Source organism: Centropristis striata, chromosome 2 (genome assembly GCF_030273125.1).
Source record: "Centropristis striata isolate RG_2023a ecotype Rhode Island chromosome 2, C.striata_1.0, whole genome shotgun sequence".
Lineage (NCBI taxonomy): Eukaryota > Metazoa > Chordata > Actinopteri > Perciformes > Serranidae > Centropristis > Centropristis striata.
In genome coordinates, this window is record NC_081518.1 from 5,928,207 (window position 1) to 5,947,381 (window position 19,175).

Consider the following 19,175-nt stretch of genomic DNA (forward strand, 5'->3'; position numbering starts at 1 on the left):
ATAATGCTTCACTGCTTATCCTCCCTTCAATCACTGCCCAGCCTGATAACTGTAAGCTTGTGCTAAACAGCCCCGTCTGGAGCTAATGCTGTGAGGGAGGATTTACTGCCTGGACTTGAGTTGTGTTAGTGCTCGCTCTTCAGCATTAACTCGGCTCTAACTCTGCTGGAGAGCCAGGAGACAAGCCCCCTGAGGAGCAGAGCAATGCTGGATCAAGTAAATACAAGACAGAGCTCATATACATGCACCCATGCATGCAGGCTTTCTCTCATACACACACTCACATACTGCACGCCATTCGCTCTTTCCTGAGGACAGGCTTTGATGTGAATGTTTATTTACTTGTGCATAATATTTTAGCTGAATAAATGTGAATTAATGTATAAAAGTCTGGTGTCCTGTTGAGCAGACGTGTTACAGAGTTTGGAGGCAGGAGGAGATATTTCGGGCATTTAAGGTTCCAGAGGTAAAAGTCTGGTTTATTTTCTGCATAGACGACGTTAGGCAACTGTTAGCTGGAGCACTTCCAATGCCTGGATGAAAGTCCCAGTTGAATCATCAGTGCAATAGACGAGCAACTGCATTCAAAGAATATCTGGTTCTTTGATAAAAAAAAAAGACAAAAGGTACGAGGCTGTGTGTATAAACACTCAGCCAGGGAAGTTTACTGTGACTACTACAATGTTTTTTGTTATAAAATATACAATTTAGTAGCTCAAAACTTTTTTCTTTTTTAACTTTTTATACAGCTTAGGTTTTTGGTTCTTTGTCAATTTTGGCAAAGTGTTTGCTCCCAAAAGCAACAAAGAAACTGTTTTGGATTTACAACAGCTCTAATTGACGCCTCTGACTTGTTTCTTCTCCATAGCAACTGCAGCTGAGGCTCATTGGTATCGTTGTATTAAGAGCCAGCCGCCATAAACTAAACTGACAAACAACAAAATGTGACCATAAAATGAGCTAGTTTCAGAGGCAGTTGTTATTTTAACTCCAAGCGCCCATGTTGGATATGTACTTTTGCTAATCTGCTACCAATGAGTGTGTTGGTTGTAAAATAAGGTGTGGTCAGGTACGTTGTTGGTACATTGTCATCTGAGGCAAACATCTAAGGCTAAAAGATAACAAATGCCTGGTCCGAAGTCAAACTCGTGCAATTCAGATCAGTTTCCTCAGCAGAAAAATGCTCGCTTCTCAAATTTGCCAGATCTGCCATTTAGCTAACAATGCCCAGCTGCAGGTTCCCCTGGCTTTAAAGGGAATGGGAGACGGCACTCTGATTTAGGGCTTGAAAATTAATCGAAAATCAATCGAAAGAGACATTCAGAACCTCTAACCAATGTTATCTTGCCCATGATGATAATTTAGATTATTTTCGATCCAATCTGCAACATGGAGGAGAACTCATACACTGAGCAAATGGCTTGTACCCAAGAAAAATGCCATGTCAATCATTTTGACACATTTAGATGACACCAAAAAAACTGTTTGCAAGAAATGCAAGTTATATTTATATTTTCTACTGTTTTAGAGAAGTTGATTTCTACTTTAAAACTAAAATGTGACATTTTTATTTCAAGTGATGCTTTGATTTTTAGTAGTAACCACAGTTAATAGTTAATCTGTACTTAATTTCTTTAAAATCAAAGATATGCAATCTTAGAAAAAAATAGTAGAGACCATGTCAGTGAACTGTGAGGACAAAAAACAAAATAATCATTTGTTGATCGTAATCGAGGTAAAATGTTAAATTAATCGTGATATTGATATGAGGTCATATCACCCAGCCCTACTCTGATTGGTTTAATTCATGTTATGCAAAAAATGTAGAGAAGAGGTAAGAAAAGCTGAAATATTTATACTCTTCCACTCTTTATGAAAGATGTCAAAATGCTTTCTTTCCCCCCCTGTCATTAATGGCACAGTGCACTTACATTTGGAACTGACTCATATTACTTTTATGCTCATTCACCTAAAATGGGTTGAAACGCTATATATAGTTTCAAGTCATCAACTTATTATTTGGTGTTCGATGAACTCAAGATCTTAAAGCTTCATATATCGTTAAATTGACCGAAAACCATTATTTTTTTTATTTTTTACCCTGTTACATATTTCAGTTCTGCCAAGATCACTTTTCCCTCCACATGATGAATTGTTCCTCTGACTTGTCATGTGCCGTGAGGACTGATGGACAGAGGTGAAATGGAATGTTAGAAAAATGAAAGAAAACGCACGAAAGCGTAACAACATGTGACAGGGAAACTATTGTTATTTGACCATTCAAACACATAAAGCAAACACTGCAGCTATGCTACAGTCAGGTGTAAATGTGGCGGATAAATAGAAAGGATCCAGAGGCACAAATAGAAAGATCTATGTTGCACATTACTGTATTTCTGGGTCCGACAAACATGTTATCATAACTGACATCATGATAAATCAATACATCTGGCTGGATTCGTGGTGGCGTTAGGCCAGACAGCTGGGAGCCTTTCCATATGCTAATAAATTCTGCCAGTCTGCTCAGTGTCATTAATTTGGCAAAGAATTTGCTTGTTTTAAAAATTTGTATACTCGACAATGCAGCGCCTTATAAAAGGGCCTTATAATTCTATCTGTGCATTGTTTCCTGCATGTCGGTACAGCACCAGTCATTCATATTCCCTGAGCATGAGCCCTCTTTATCTGCTGTATTCTATTACTGACTTAGAGGGTTATTTTCACATTTCTTCTTGCTTGAAAGTCAATTAAGATGACTATAAACCTTGAATGATTTTGTAATTAAGGAAAATTGAGGAGGGTGAAGAACAAGGAGACAGAGTCAGAACGAGAGAAAAATATACTAACAGTGAAGAGTGAAAGAGAGAGAGAGAGAGAGAGTGGGAGAGAGAGCGACAGAGAAGGAGGGCGGAGAGGTAAATGCCCCAAAAATAGAAACCAATTCCAGGGGAGAAATGGAAATACAGGTAGATCTGAAAGGAGGAGTGACAGCAGAGAAGAATAACACAATTCAAATTCAAGTCAAAAATTGATTTTGCAAGTCTAACTGTCGTGTTGTTAAAAAGCAACATGCTGTATCATTATACAATTTTCTTAAAACTTTGTGAAAATCAGTCAAACGTGAAAAATGATTATTCATTATAAGTGGAAGCAATTTATAATGTCTATCAGTATCAATTCTGAAGGCAGATTTTCTTGTTTTTAATCAATCTTCTGCATCATAAAAATGACAGAGTATCATAGATAGAAAGTTGGCGAAAGATGAATGAATGAATGAATGGAGGAGGATGACTTACAAGCATCCTGCTGGGCGCTCAGCTGTAAATCTGCACGCTACTCATTTATTAATCGATTCAACTGTTTTGTTCTAGAATTACTTAATGATCTGTTTTGTTGATTCAGGACAAGAGACTGTATGTAAATCGTAGTCCAGATAATCAAACAGAGATCCTATATTCATTGATCTAAAGTCTCTTTATGTGCAAATATATGCAGCTTTCACCAACCACCTTTTGTTTTTCCACATCCAAATATCCGTTACATATATGGAGCAGATTATTATTTCCAGAGCATTTATACAGTAACCTCATCACTGCTTAATACAGATATTTAATGCATAGCACAGCTGATATCAGGAGGTTCTTTTTGCTAAATGTTTACTTCTTTACGTTGCCATTTTTCTCTGGTAAGGCAGTGTTGTGTGATGTTAGTAAAACTATATATTTCAAAACATTCAACTTTTTTGGATCAAAAATGTAATTGCAGCATTGCTACACGGCAAACTGAGCTGCACTGAACCATGTTTAAGGAAAGGGTTTCTTTTCGACTGGCCTAATAAAACTGCTCTCCCACTATTTATGCAACCCACTCGGAATTTAAAAAGCTGTTACTTCAGAAGAACAAGCACACAATATTTGAAGATTTTCTGTAAGCATCTGTTTTGTTTCAAAATCTTGAAACTGTCACAGCCTTCGGTAAATTGGAGGCTGCAGAGAAGCAGCATGACTGTGTGGATTCACTTTGTCTGAGACCGGAGCAGCTGGCTCCTCTTCCTGCCCGTCCTTAATTTACCTTCATCTGCATGGTGTCAAAAATAGCTTCTGTTGATGTCCATCATGGAGTGTTCATGCAACAATGCCATTCACTATGTTGTTACAAACTCACACTCTTCCTTGATATCCACACCATGCTGTTGTTGTGCCCCCTTTAGCCCCTCATGCGTGCCCCCTGTCACCATGCGCCACTCACTTGCCGAACCGTAGGCCTCCGGCATGCATGTGGCTCTGGACCGTCTGCCAGCGCCCGGCCTTGCTGCCCCCCGTCACCATGCTTCGAACGCTGTCACTGCGACTGGGCCCCGCCCCATTCCCAGAGCACGCACCAACCCCGCTGTCGCTGGCCCCCGGCGAGGGTCCAGCACCGCCCTGCCCACCCTTATCGGCCCCACTGGGAGGAACAGTGGGGTGGATCAGAGACAAAGAAACACGGACAGACAGAAAGAAAGAAAGGACCAGGATACAAAGAAGAGAGAGACGGACAGACGAGAGACAGACGCACAGACGAACAGAGCCGGAGAGCAAAACAATCATCAATAAAGTTAGTCAAACTGTTGAGTGGGACACTTGGTGAGCTCTCAGATCAGCCACAAGTGTCTAGTATACAACAACAATCCTGAGCAGCCGCTGCTTGTCAGCAAGACAGCCAGTAAAAAAGTAGTGAAGAGGTCTGAGCTGAGATTTGCTGTGTAACCCTGTGAGCAAATTGGAGAACAGATGTTTTTTTCTGTGGATACTTCACTGAGACAAAAAAACACATCTTCTATCGTGCAAAGGTTCTGTTCAAAACCGAACCAAAAGCTGACGGATTACTTGTAATGCCAAATTCACTTGTGTTGTGCAAAAACACTGGCAAAGTAAAGTTGCGTTCACACTACCAGTGACAAAGTCTACAAATCATTTTCAATAGGAGTTGGTGACATAAAGCTACAAACTGATGCCCAAAAACTTGTTGCATCGTGACGGGCATGACAAGCTACAAAACAAAGTCTAGCAGGGCTCCAATTTTTTCAGGGCTCCACTTTTTTCAGCGCTCCAATGGTGCAGTGAAGCATCAACTTGTCATATGTTTCTGTTTAATCAGATATTCATGTGTAACGTTACCAGGTAGGTCTGTGTAGAGTACATTTTTAAATGCCAGTGGCTTAAATTAGCTGTGCTACTGTCATTTAGCTGTTAGTTAGCTGACACTACACTAGCCTGTGTGAAATGTGATGCTTTCACACACAAGCTCATGATGACATAATTACGTCAAAGAGCGATTAAGCACCACTTCATGGACGATTTGGTGACAATGTAGCTGGCCATGCTTGGTTGTTTTGTAACTCTGATGCTCATAGTGTGAACGCAGCATAAAGAATTTGAATACAGGGAACTTTTCTTATTGCAGCTACTCACTTTATTAAGTTTTTAAATAATATTAATATCTTATGTGAGAAATAGGCCACAGAGTGTCAGGAGTTTGGAGATGAAGCAGGCCGGCCTCATTTCACTCCACACAGGGGACAGTAATGACCAATTTGCTGGCTCTGTGAATTGGTCATAATAGCCGAGTAACAATGCAGATGCATCTTCTCATTTTAAGATGCAGGTGATGATCACAGAACACATAATGACTCTGATCTCCCAGCAACTCACCTGCAGCTCACGATGAAAACAAAAGCATAGAAATTGAGCCACCTGACCCACCCCAGCTGACCTGGACTTAAGACGTCACAGAGACGAGTACAGACAGAACGTCGACTTCAGTGCAGGGACCTTTCACTGAGCGAGGACAAACCACACAACACACATCTGAACACCAGGACAATGTCTTCAACAACACTGAGTGTAGTCTGACAGTAAAATGAATGATTTCTCACTGAACAATGAGATATTTTCTGGCTACCTGGGCTATTGTGTTATTTTATTTATGTCCTTTTATTGATTTTACTTTCCATTTCATTGTGTTTTAAATGTTTTTCTAATGCAATTCTTCACCTTTTCTGAATCAATTCCAAATTGCCTGAGTTTGAAAGGTGACAAACACACAAAACTGCCTAAAAGCATCATTATCCTGACAGTACGGAGTAAGAAATTGTTGACTCACTGATCCGCTATCACATATCTCAGAAATGCCACTATCATCAGCCGATTAAATGCCACTCAAATATACATAATTACCTCAATAACATAATGCAATGCAATCACAACAGTCGCTGCTGCTGACTGATTTTACAATAGTCTCAACATCGCTGCACAGATACAGAGTAATTGATCACCCTGTGGTTTTGAAAGAGTCAAGTGAGTTGTAATTAGAGAGGATAAGAATGAACGGGTTCACCTAATGCCTCAGTGACGTGTGAGATGCATCTAAATGATGGAATGGAGATTGATATGAAACAGACGCTCCAAACACTTAATTGCTGTACTGTACACGGCGGAGACAGTGTCACTATTTTTAGAACAGGGCACAGTAGACCAGACTCAGGAGGGCTATCAGGCAGCCTTAAAGCACTTACAGTACTATGAGTGATAGTGGGAGTAGTGACAACAAATGGGCAGAAATCACAGAGCGAGTCGAGGAAGAGGTGAGAGGAGTAAAAGCACACACACACGCACGAGTTTACACGCACAAAAAAACAACACGACAGTGAAAAAAGTAGAATAGAAACCACCCCATTACAGGAACAGCTGAACATTTTGGGGGAAATATGCTTATTAGCTGTCTGGCAGACAGTTATATGAGAAGATTACAACCACTCTCATTTCTGCATGTTAAATGTGAAGCGACAGCAGACTGCAGGTTAGCTTAGCTAAGCATTGGAATCACATGGAAACAGTTATGTGGAGGTGACAAAATCTTCCCATAAATGACAAAATAGCATGCTTTGTCTTTTTGTTTATTCTGTACAAAGAAAATTCACCATTTTACAGGGTAGGTTATGTGCTTGCCTATTCTTGGACAGACGCAGTAACTTGCCTGGCAACTGGTCCCAGCCAAGAAATACTCCAGCACATAACCAAACCTGTAAAACAGCATTTTTTTTTACATTTTGGTGTTGTATTTTGTATTGCAAGAACATGTTTACATGTTCACTTCTATTCACTTGCTGTCTGAGTACCTGTTTTCAGTCTGCCTAAACATAAAAAAGGGGAAAAGAATCACCAATTAAAGCTTCAAAACCAAAAACAACACAATTTAACAGGAATGTGATCTAAAATTTGAGAGAAATTAACAGCATCATCATCAACTAATGTCCCTGACATTAGCATGTAGCTGCATGTAGCAATGTATGTAATGCATACACTGCAGTAACGTGCCTGGAGCAGATGACCATATAAAAAAATCCCCCACAAACTGATGTCAGCTGGAGCTGAGAGTTGCTACCTTTGGACAGAGCCATAGTCGCTGTTCCCCTCCTGTCTTTATGCTAAGCTAGCTACCTATCATTTACCTTGTGCTTAATGAAAGAGTAAGAAACAAACAGTGACGTTGATCTTCTCATCTAACTGTCTGCCAGGGAGCAAATAAGCATACTTCCCAAAATGTCAAACTATCCCTTTAAACTAACCCACTTTAAGCTAAAGAAACTTTTAAAATTCAACAAGTCAACCCTCTGTGGAAACCTAATGACTTGGGAAATGATACGTTTAAGTCAAGTCTGCTTCAGTATTCTGAGAAGCAGATTTGAATACTTGGGGCTGGAGAGGCTGAGTTGTGTAAAAGGGGAAAAGGTTCAGGTGAAACAGTGGGATCTGCTCTGTGAGGGTTGCCCATCACCATGGTAACACTCCATGGGCTGCAGGTGAGAGGTAAAGAGGGTCTGATGAGGCTAGCAGGGCTGTAGGGAATGGGGCTATCAAACCTTTCGCTTGTACACCCTGTACACTGTGCTGAAGCTAAATTGATATTTCCCAGATTTTATGTTCTGTGTTTTGAGTGTAAAAACCAAATTGGACTGAAAAAGGAGGGTCTCCAACCAAAATTAGATTCTCTCTGTAATCCTCTATCTCATAAACATTTATGATTTAAAGCTTTCTGTCTTCAGACAGGATGTATCCATTAATTTTGTAGGGCTGTTGGCAGACAGAAACACTGTCTTTTCTATCTGAATGCAATCATTTGGAAAATGGTCGTAATTTTTGTCAATGTTAGGGCCGTCCTACGAATCAAAGCAATATTGAGGGACGGGGCTGCACATCTCTATCAGGTGCTGCATGGCCAGCAGTGCATACTAAACACCAGCTCGCTGTCGACATGCCTGAAAGCAAAAACATGAGGATTACCAGGGATGAGAGGAGACTTCTGTTAAAAGACATGTGGCTAGACAGTGTTACAAAATGAGGCTTTCTGCGCCCCTTCAGGCTATTAAATGTGACCTTTTCAATACTCTGAATTATGTATTGATCATCCTTCGGCTTTGATCTTGAGTATAATTTGTGTGTGTGATACTTATGCACACAAATAGCCGAACACTATTTTTAATTCTAGTGTGCAAAACACATCTTTACTATGCTAATAATGTCCAATTTTTATTCTGTCAACTAGCCATAGAGCTTTGTGGGAGTTTTACCAAGGTGCACAAAAGCCCCTGTTCATTACAGCCCTGCCCAGATTGAGGGGTCCCTTACCAGCCATGACTGAGACTCACTTGGGCGTGAGGCGAGGGTCTCCGTAGGGCGCATAGGGAGACATGTTTAAGAGGAACTCCTTGGGCGGGTAGGAGCTCCACCTCTGTTGCACGTTGCTGCTGTCATTGTTATTCCAAAAGTCTCTGTCCATATCACTGTGGCTAGAGAGAGAGAGAGTGAGAGAGAGAGAGAGAGAGAGAGAGAGAGAGAGAGAGAGAGAGAGAGAGAGAGAGAGGAGGGGTAAGACAGGTAAGCAAGCAATCAAAGACAGTTCATAAGGAACATCATGACAGAAGAAAAAAAAACATAATTAAAAAAGAGCAAATTTAGGACACTGTCTCACGAATCTAAAGGTCAGGGAGGGAGAGAGTGGTAACAAATAGGAAAAGTGTGATAATGTCAATGCCTAAAAGTTATATTCTGAAACTGGCTGCAGTACTTTAATCATGGATACTGAATACATTTGTTCACAAAATATAAAGTGAGTCAAAAGTTACATTCATCACACAGTTCCACAGGATAAAAGGGCAGTTATTAGATGATTACTTGTCCAAAAATCTGACAGCATTGAATATTGAATATTGCATTATAAAACACACATAATACAGAAAAAAAGTGACCTGCACATTCTATCACTCTGTCAGAGATGAGGAAGAAAATAAACAAATAACAACAGTTTATTGAAAAAACTTGTATTAGATATTGGAAGTGAGTATGGGTGCAGCAATACACAGGAGTCATGGTTTGGTGCGTGCTTGGTGCGAGTGTACAGGTAAATGTATATAGATCTGTTTCTCTTCATGTATTTTGAAAAGTACAGACAGTACTGCAAGTGTCAAACACGGACCAAATCCTCCTGCTGGGGACTGTGGGAGCATTTTTGCACTCTGGCAACATTGGTGAACTATTTCTCTCATAAAAATAAGGAACATTTCAAACACTTCTATTACACTGTACGGACACTGAAAAAAAAAAGAAGTTTTCCCAAAAGGCGAAAGGTCACAACAGGCTATAAAACTGAGAAGAAATGTTAATGCTGTGAAGCTGAAAATACAAAATAAACTGAATAATATAATATTCAATTTTAAATGGTAGCACCGTGGCTTTAATTAAATGCCAATTACTTCTGTCTTAATCCCATTAGGCTTTTGCAACTAAAAGCTGCTTACAGGCAGGGAGGATAAGGACTCTGATTTGGTTTTCCCTTGTCCTAGTAATCGCTACATCTGGTGATGCTGTTGAATGTTTGTTAGCATATTGAATGTGTTTCCATTCACATCCAGTACAGCAGAGAAATGACTCCAACACACTGTCCTCGTCTTGTACACAACTCTCTCTCCATTATGGTTTTAGCTTACTGGGAACCTGCAGGCTTGTTGTCCAGCTCCGGCGTTTCATTTGCCCTCACCATTGTGTGACTGACTTGCATGGCAATCTTCCTGTTGTGCTAACCTCATACAGCTAAATTGTCCTGCAGAACTCAGGCTTATGAAATTTGGTTCTGCATTCATGCATCATTCTACATAATGTGTATTCTGCAGTTGGCTGTGTGCATCGAATCAGGACTCTTGTACCGTGACAGTTCAGTAGGAATACACAAATTGTTACACCCCTAGAACTGGGAGAAAGAAATTTGGGATACAGTAAGTGAAACAATTACAAATTAGTAATAGAAATGAGTGATATAAATTGTTAGCTGTGTCCTTCAAAAGCCATGCTTCAGCATCTTTAATCTTTAAAAATACAAACAGCAAAATTACACACACAACACACATCATTTCAAAAAAGAAAGTTATGTGAATATTTTGAGTTCCTTAAATTTACTGTTTTCAAATTAAAGTTGTAAATAACACTGATTCAGTGTTCTGTTATAATGTGTGACTACTACATTTACATTTTGATGTTTTGTGGTTATGTTTGTATATTCCAAACTGATTAAAAGAAATGTCATTTGGAGGCGAAGCTTATTTATCCATAAACCAAGCTTTGATTTATACAAACAGAATACACAAGTAACTTTCCTCCACTATGTTCTTAGGAGACTGTATAATTCAGCCTCTTTGATGAATGAGAAATATACCCATATAACACTGTCTTGAGGGCATCATTTCATGGTGGACATTTCAGACCGTGTAAGATTGGGACCACAAGATTAGCTTTCCAATCAGAAACGGCTGTTAAAATGCGATACTATCACCACATCATAGATCATTTCCATATGCCTCCATCTAAAGCCTGCCTGACACCTACTTGATGGCTTTATTTTCCCCTCGACCTCTCACTGAATCTGGAGAGCTGGCAGCCTCCACCCCGGGCTTATTCCTCTTCCCCTGCAAAGAGACAAGAGGGAGACAGAGACGGATCTTAGAGGCAGGTCTTGATCGTTGTTTACAAAAGCAGTTTTGCAAGTGAAGTGCATATTACAGAGGTTTTAGAACACCATCAGGTCCCAAACATGTTGTAAAATATGATAAATGAGGGAAGAGCAGAAATTGGTTGGAAGCCAGGACTACAGCCTGCTTCTGAGGATCAGAACGTGACGAGGGACCACTTACCTATAATGAGATGCGAAAATACACTCTCACATACACAAACATTTCATTTCAAACAAAGGGAATGCACATGCTTACTATACAATGCACTGAGTAAACTGTACATCAGCTACACCATAGACTGAATAAATGAAGTGGATACAGCCTCTGGGCCTGAAAAGTGAAGCAAATGTGAAAGTGCCTTAAAACTGTATTCTAACAGCCAGCAGGTGGTGACAAGTTAGACTGTATAGAAGTCAATGAGAAAATGACTACTTCTCACTTGATTCATTACCCCATTAAACATGTTCCTAATGGGTTTATGGTCTCAATCATTAGCTTCATCACAGTAAACAAAACAATGCAAACACAATTACTGTTGGTATAGATTTAGAGGAGCCAGACCTGATCATGTATGAAACATTCATGTAATGGTGCAGTGTTGTTATCCACAGGTAAAATCTGATGCTGAACTACATATCAGAAGGCTGGACTGCCAATAAATTCGGGCAGCAAGTAAAAATCCAGCTGTAAAGAAAGTGAAACAATGACACCTGGGATATATACTACACTACACATATTTATTTAAAGCTCTATTGGAGAGAAACAGAATCATTTGTTGGGTGAGAAAACTCTACATTGGTAGCAAAAATGCACATGTTTCTATTGAAATATGTTCTCCAGCTTACTTTATTTACTCTCTCCACATTTTCACCACTTAATGGGTCGTGCTTTCAGTAGAGCAACACACACCAGTTACAGTTATTGAGCTTTACGTGTTATTGAACTCTATATTTATTGAACTCTTGGGGGTGATAACACTCAGCTGAGTCACACAGACCCCCTGCCCTTACATAATGCTTTTACATTCCACAACAACGACATGAAGAGCACATTTGCCATAAAATGTCCTCTGAATAGAAAAGACTTCTCTTTATTTGTGTTTGCAAGACATGTTTCTTCACATTCAAGGACATTTTGGACTCAATCCTGTTTGGAGATCTCAGCTCCATTGCCATCTGTTGTTGTAGCTAATTATTATCATCAACTTGACTGAGTTTTAATCACATATGTCATATTTTGACAAAACATGCACTTCTTCGCATCTGACTCCTACACATTAGTTATAAAAAATAAATAGCATAACATGCCAGAGAGATCAAAAAATAGATTCAAAGATGAAACTCTAATATACGAGTCAAGGACTTTTACCAGTGCACAATGTGCCAGAATGAAAGACTACAGTAGAAGAATATTATTTTTCCTCACATGGCGATGAGTTTTATATAACATTAATTTCAAGTCTTGCAGAGAAACCTTTATTGTTTGTACACCCAGTGAGTTCTGCTCATCTTCGCTTTTTTTCCCAGGAACTGCTGGGTGATGGTGTGTCCTGTTTCCCTCCTACACGCTCAACCCTGCTCCTTTTGATTGCACAGGAACCGTCAAATATAGTGGTATACAAATTCATAACTGAACTCTTTGAAGTGCAGATCTAACTCCTTCCCTCTCCCTCAAAAACTGAGATTATTCAGCAGTAGCAGCAGCAGCAACGGCTACAAATAACCCCTTTGCAAACAGCTCAAAAGAAGAGAACAGTAGAAGAAATTATGATTCTGAATAAGTGATACAATCTGTCATGAAATGCAAATTGTGAAAATTAAATGTCACACAAAGAAGAAGAGGAAAATCTATTTTATTGGTGGTTTCTTTTTTGCTGTCTGCTACTAATATCTGCTGTTGTGTGCAAGTCACAGGTGACTATTTTACGGTGGAGTCACTTTAACAATCCTTTATTCACAAAACAGTGTAAAGTGCACATCGTATTACTACTCATGGTTTCCTTTCAGTGTGTGGGATTTAGCTGCTGCATCGGGAACACTAAGTGCTGTAGACAGTGCTGTGCAGCCACATCCTCTACAGTATATCTGTTTCATGTCACATGCTATAACTGTTTAATATTCACACCTACGGGCTATTTTTAGTTTTCAGTTCACCTGACCTGCATGTCTTTGGACTGCTGGGAGAAACTGGAGAGACCAACGCACATACAGGGAGAATATACTAATTTAAAAGCCCCAGCTGGGCAGCCAGTGGGTTCAAACAGAGGACCGTCTTGTTGTAATTGACGGTGCGAAACTATGCAGCCATGTGGGAGACAACATGAAGTCTGAAAATGAGGACAGTCGGACGTCAAGATTCGCTGAGCTGACTGGATTTGTGTTCCTTCAATTATTTATTATAGTCAGTCACACAGGAGTGCCTGTCGCTGTGTTAAGATTTATAAAACCAATCATGGTATTATGATACCTTTTAGGAATAAGAATGAAAAGCACATTATAGGAATGAGATCTTAATAGAACCCTTGACAGGACTGTGCAAAAAGGTACACTTGATTTGGTTTATCTAAATCTTTTTCGTGGGGTTCAAATAATGCATTTACAACACAAAAACACATGACATACACAACACTAACTGTTTCATGTAAACCTTGTGTAAAGGCTCTGGTTGGGATCAGGTCATTTACATACTGTATAGATAGTTTGTATTGCAAACTTATGAATATTAAAGAGCTGTCGAAAAAACCTCAGAACAGATGGCTCCAGATGCACATTGAGAACATTAATGGATTCTACTTTCCTCACACCTTAACGGACTAAACAGGTCACTGTTGTCCACAATGACCCATGACCGTGGCAATAACAAATCATGTACATGATATCTCAGTATTATATTTTATGTTATTATAGTATTCTGATATACCACCTCTATAGTTATGGTTTGGTTTAAAATGTCACATGTGTTGTCAAATTTTGTGAATGTCTTCTGCATTTGCTAGAGGTTAGTAATTACTGTCACTGCCAGCAAGATGATGCTTGTTAGGAAGTTGTTTTTTAAAAGGTAGAGTCTGTGATTTTGGAGAAATATTGTTGATTTTTTTTAACTCAACACTGAAACAAATATACACCTTCTGTCAGTGCTCTTTCAGAACATTAGCATGTGTCATATTTACCATCCCTCTCGCTCACACTGCATCTCTTTATACATCCATGGCCCTTCCCTAGTCCTGTGCACGAGCACACACAGAATAATGATGTGTGGCTTGTTCCGAGCCACTGTGTTTGTTTTCTATTTACAGAACCAGGGTTGCATATGATATTTTTGTTTTGTTTTTCAGCGCATACCTAACGGGCAGCTAGAAGACCATGAGGAGATATGCGCTGTATTGAATTAAAATAACAGAGTCCACCTCGAAGTGTTTCAATAAACTACCAATGCTGTGGGGGTTTTTTCTCTCTTCTCCCAGTTTCTACCAGTTTCAGTCCCTGGAAATCCAATTTCCTTCCACTTTAAGAATACTGGTGTTCTTAAAAAAGAAAAACAAATGTGTATTGCTGACGCTGATGTTTATTTTTTATGTGACTGACTTTCTTATCAGACTCTGATCGAGAATTTCTTTGTTTTTTTTTTGGTTGAGGGATTTGTTGCTCAGTTCTAAACTGGATGATGAATGCAGTACTTGTACTCAATAAAGGATTTTAAGCAGCCTGGAGGCTTTCAGACACAGCAGAGAGCTGAATGTTTATCTGAATGCAGCTTTCAATGTCCTGCCGACAGGTGGCCTCTTTATGTATTCTACTGTATCTCTCTCTAATGGATCTACAATACGCTCTATTATTTATCATGTCACATCATGTGTCCAGCTCGGCACAAACATTTTCAGTGGAGAGGGAAGCTTTGGGGCCTGACCTAATCTATGCCCACATTCAGCCGCTACACTGTAAACAAACACACACACACACATACTGTGCAGTGCATACACACAGGACAGAATATTGAATTCAGGGACTCAGAGAAGGATAGATTTCTAGCAGTCAAGAATGTGCTATCAAGTGCAGCTCATCTATCATTAAACAGAATCATAAAATCTTGAGGAGGCTGTAGAGGAGAGGGTGGAGAAGGTACAATGTTGAGAAAGAGTGGGTGGATATGAGAAACAGAAGGGAAGATCGAGAGGAGGGGGGAGACGCGGGAGTACGGCAGCAGAGCAGAGGGGCACGTGTGAAACACAAAAGGGACAGGATGGATTTGAAACAGACTCCAGAAAAATGAAGGCACCATTATAGCCGAGCAGAGAAGCTGAAAGATGCCACATGAGGTGTAGTGGATATGTGAGAGGGGCCGAGGGGGAGCAGCGTGGTCCTGCTTCCCTCTGGAGTATTTTTCAAAGTCCTGCTGTCATCCTGTTTGTCACACACCTGGATGTTCGACACCAACCGGCATCACCTTCTCTTCCTGCCCGGCTGTCTGTCTGAATGCCTCTGTGGCTGTTTCTGCCTCTGCCTCTCCCTTCCCTCCTCCTCCCACTTCCACTCCCATAAAACAACCAATGGCATGAGACCAGTTCCAGACAGCTTCATCTCTCCTGGAGCAAATGCTTTCATATGAATCCATTTCTTTTATGGCCAGAAATGTACCATTCGTATTGATATTCTTCATCAGAAGAATAAGTGAACAAACAGAAAACCTCACTTTACTTCTATCTCCTAGAAATGATGTTATAGACAGTACTAATTTGTTTTCCAAATTACTTTTTGTATGAAATGTAATTACTGCCTGGATTATGTTCAGTGGGAAAATTCAAGCACTTTGGATAAAGCAACTACAAGGAGTTTTTAAGTGGTTATGAAACAATCTCAATTTGGTACAGCTGCCTCTATATGACCTAACTGATCAAACAAAAGCTTCAGCGAGAAGATTGCCTATTTCTATAGACTTATTCCTAATGCCTGTCAATGCGTCTGATTCCCTCCAAAAGCAGACAGTGATTTAAAGCACACAGGGCTAAATAGTTTTCACATTTTCCATCCAAAGTTTGGCAGTGACTAGTATGTTAGCCAGTTAAAAGGAAGCAGGAGGAGATTTTTCTTTAGAGAAGTTCATTTTTGATGTGATATTTTGCGGTTATGGCTGATACTCAGACAGGATCAGCACAGACAAAAAGATTGAAACTGAGAGAATAACAAAAAAAAAGCTATAAGGGGTAAGACCATGGGTGAAAACTTGAGTCAACCTTGGTCTGTCATTCAACAGATGGAGAGAAATGTGGGATTGGAAAGGATTCAAAACCAATCAGGAATTGGCCCTCTTCCTCCTAGACAGGTATGTAATATGTTTTTGTTGTTTATGAAATACATGTTACAATGTTATGTTCCAATTTCATTTAGCAGACGCATCCATCCAAAGCGAGGCACATCTGAGCATCTGGCATGTGCCATGGGGTTAGGTTTGAGTCCAATAGCCTGCATGGTGCATGTTTTTTTTTTTTTTTTACAAAAGTGCCACCTCTGGGAAATTTTGAAGGACATGTTTTGCTATATATATATATATATATATATATATATATATATATATATATATAATTGAGATATAATCAGCAGATTAATAGAAGACGAAAATAATCAATAGCTGCAGCCCTATTACTGACCTTTTACACACACAATTCTGGCACATTGCCTGTACGTGTTTGTTTATTTAACCTTTAGGAGTTTAACACGCAATAAAACAAAAGAGAATAATGTGAGAGAGAAGGAGACAAAGACTTTGAAGGGGAAACTACAGTGGCTGTAGAGACGAGAGAAGACCAGGACGAACCTGGAAAACGAAATCAGTGACATTCTGACAAGGACGTGGAGATAAAGTGACAAAAGGACGAATACGAACCAGACTCTTCGGTATAAAAGGAGAAGGAGGGTGACACAAAAACAAAGACAGAGACATAGATAACAAGAGGGTAAACAAAGATAAGGAATGGGTTTGTTTGTCAGGTTCAGTGGGTTTTGTTACTCCAAAGCAATGATAGCAATTTAGATTTTAAGGAGCACTTAACATGCTTTGCAAGTTCAGTAAGCGATCATAAATGTTATACCACAAAATTATGTTGTTTAGCTTTGGTGCTTTACTTCTGAATAGTACAGCTTCCTCTCAGCTTGTGCACTTTTGATAAACTGTTGTGCAAACCAGGAGACAGATGAGAGAGCGGGACAAAAGAGAGGCAGGGAAGGATGGAAAGCAGGAAGGAGTGTAGGAAATGCCAGTGGATCAAAAATATATAGGTGGAATTACAGTTGCTCCAGGAGCAGCCAATAGCTCCGAGTGACGCTCATTAGCATATGAATCATTAGGATGGCGCTGGAGGCTGGAGGCAAGCAGCCATGATGCACAAAGCTCAGAGCGCACAAAGCCATGTTTACAGAGAGCACTAAGGTCTCTGATCATGTTAGCTGTCATGGCCAAACATACAGCCTCTCTCTGGCTCCCGAGCCACAGAGCACAGAAAGCAAAGCACGACTCAACAGCAACATAGCAGGCAATCACTGAATACATTCAATTCAAGGGCACAGTGTCATTACAAGAAACCTGACTGCCCACACAACTGCAGATCATCTTCAATGGCATCGTGTTCTAAGGAAACATGGTCATCTATAAAATGGTAAGTTGTGGAACAAGATGTGTTTTCATAAGAGCCATTTGCCCTGATGGGGCTGGGTATTGAACCTTAATACCTTTTTGGTACTGAGTGCATTGTGACTGCAGCAATGAGCATCAAAAACTTTAAAGTATTGAAAGATGAAAGTGACTGTTTGTTTTTTGCAGCTTTTCAAGCACTTTTAAGGTACTGAAAACAAAAAATGTCCAGACTCTTGAAGCCTTTATCATCACATCTACATTTTTACTTTACATGCAATTGTGAAAAATAGTTAGTTAACAGAATACATTTTGCCACCATTTATTTTACCAGCTGTTCATGATAACCTATATGTTTTGATCATGATTTTTTTTTTCTTTTTGTCTTTCCATTTATTCAGTGCAGCTGTGTTGTATGACATGTTTCTGAGTCCACACCCCAAAAAACAGAAACAAAACCCAGTCACAAAAAAATCCACTAAAGTGTTGTGGTTCAAAGAGGGGCCTCAGCTCATAACTTTATTATCTAATAGAATATAGAAATGTGAAGAATAAGCACTTTAACTTACCAGTTTACGTTGACACCAGGTGCAGACGCCACACAGAGCAACCAGCCAAACGGCACATACTACGGATGCAACAGACACCAGGAATACACTGAGAGACACTGAGCCTGAGGGAGAGAGACAGAGACACACAGAGGGAATTAGTTAGGGGTGGGAAAAAATTGATTCACTTCAGTATTGCGATTTTTTTCGTACAATTTTTATAATGCCTGAATTGATATCATTCAAATTCACTTATGAAAGAAAGAAGAACGTTATCGCTTTTATTTTGGCAGTCTCAAGCCGAGCTACGTATCGTGATCCAGCTGCAAATAATATTTATGGCCCATCTTTCTTTTTTGATGTTAAGCAACTTACAAAAACTGAAGGACAAAGTTTAGGCTGAATGCCTAACTGGCTATTGTTTAAATAGAAATAAATCTGTTGCAATCATAATTCACTGTTCATTGCCGAGTGGATGGCATCCACTGTTGAGACTTCAGAGATGTCCTCCAGCTTCCTCCCTGCAGTTCTGAGCCCGGCCCGAATTGACTCAGCAAAATCGGGCCCCAATAGGCCCCAATAGATATCAACAGGCTTGCAGACCTCTATTGCTCTCCTTGCAAAGTAGTCTTGTTTACAGGGAGTTAGGCGGAGGGACCACTGGGAGCTGGCTCGCCAATTCTTGTGTCATATGCTCTGATAACAGAGAGAGTTTGAGAGCGGGGCTAAGAGAAGTGAGCGAATCATTCGACGGAACAATACAGTGAAATAAGATTATACCCATTTTAAATAGCAGAACATAATTACTAAATAACAAAATTGCTGTTTTGGTTGCTAGCCACAAGTAAATCTATGTTGGAACCTATGTGAAAAAGTAAAGAAAGATTGCAATAAATCGTAATATTGAATAGCAATAGTAAAAAAATGTTCACCCAAGTATCGTGAGAGTATCGAATCAG

The 19,175-nt window shown here is 39.8% G+C and overlaps 1 protein-coding gene across 1 annotated transcript in view; it reads right to left on the reverse strand.

Annotated features, from left to right (window-relative positions):
• The window catches only part of syt7b (synaptotagmin VIIb), a 130,659-nt gene that overhangs the window by 44,660 nt on the left and 66,824 nt on the right, over positions 1–19,175 (reverse strand). The window contains exons 2-4 of the mRNA XM_059348578.1: positions 18,238–18,341; positions 10,920–10,999; positions 8,690–8,830 (exon numbers count right to left, since the gene is read on the reverse strand). Coding sequence (XP_059204561.1) covers positions 8,690–8,830; positions 10,920–10,999; positions 18,238–18,341 — 325 coding nt within the window. The remainder of the gene's footprint in view (positions 1–8,689; positions 8,831–10,919; positions 11,000–18,237; positions 18,342–19,175) is intronic.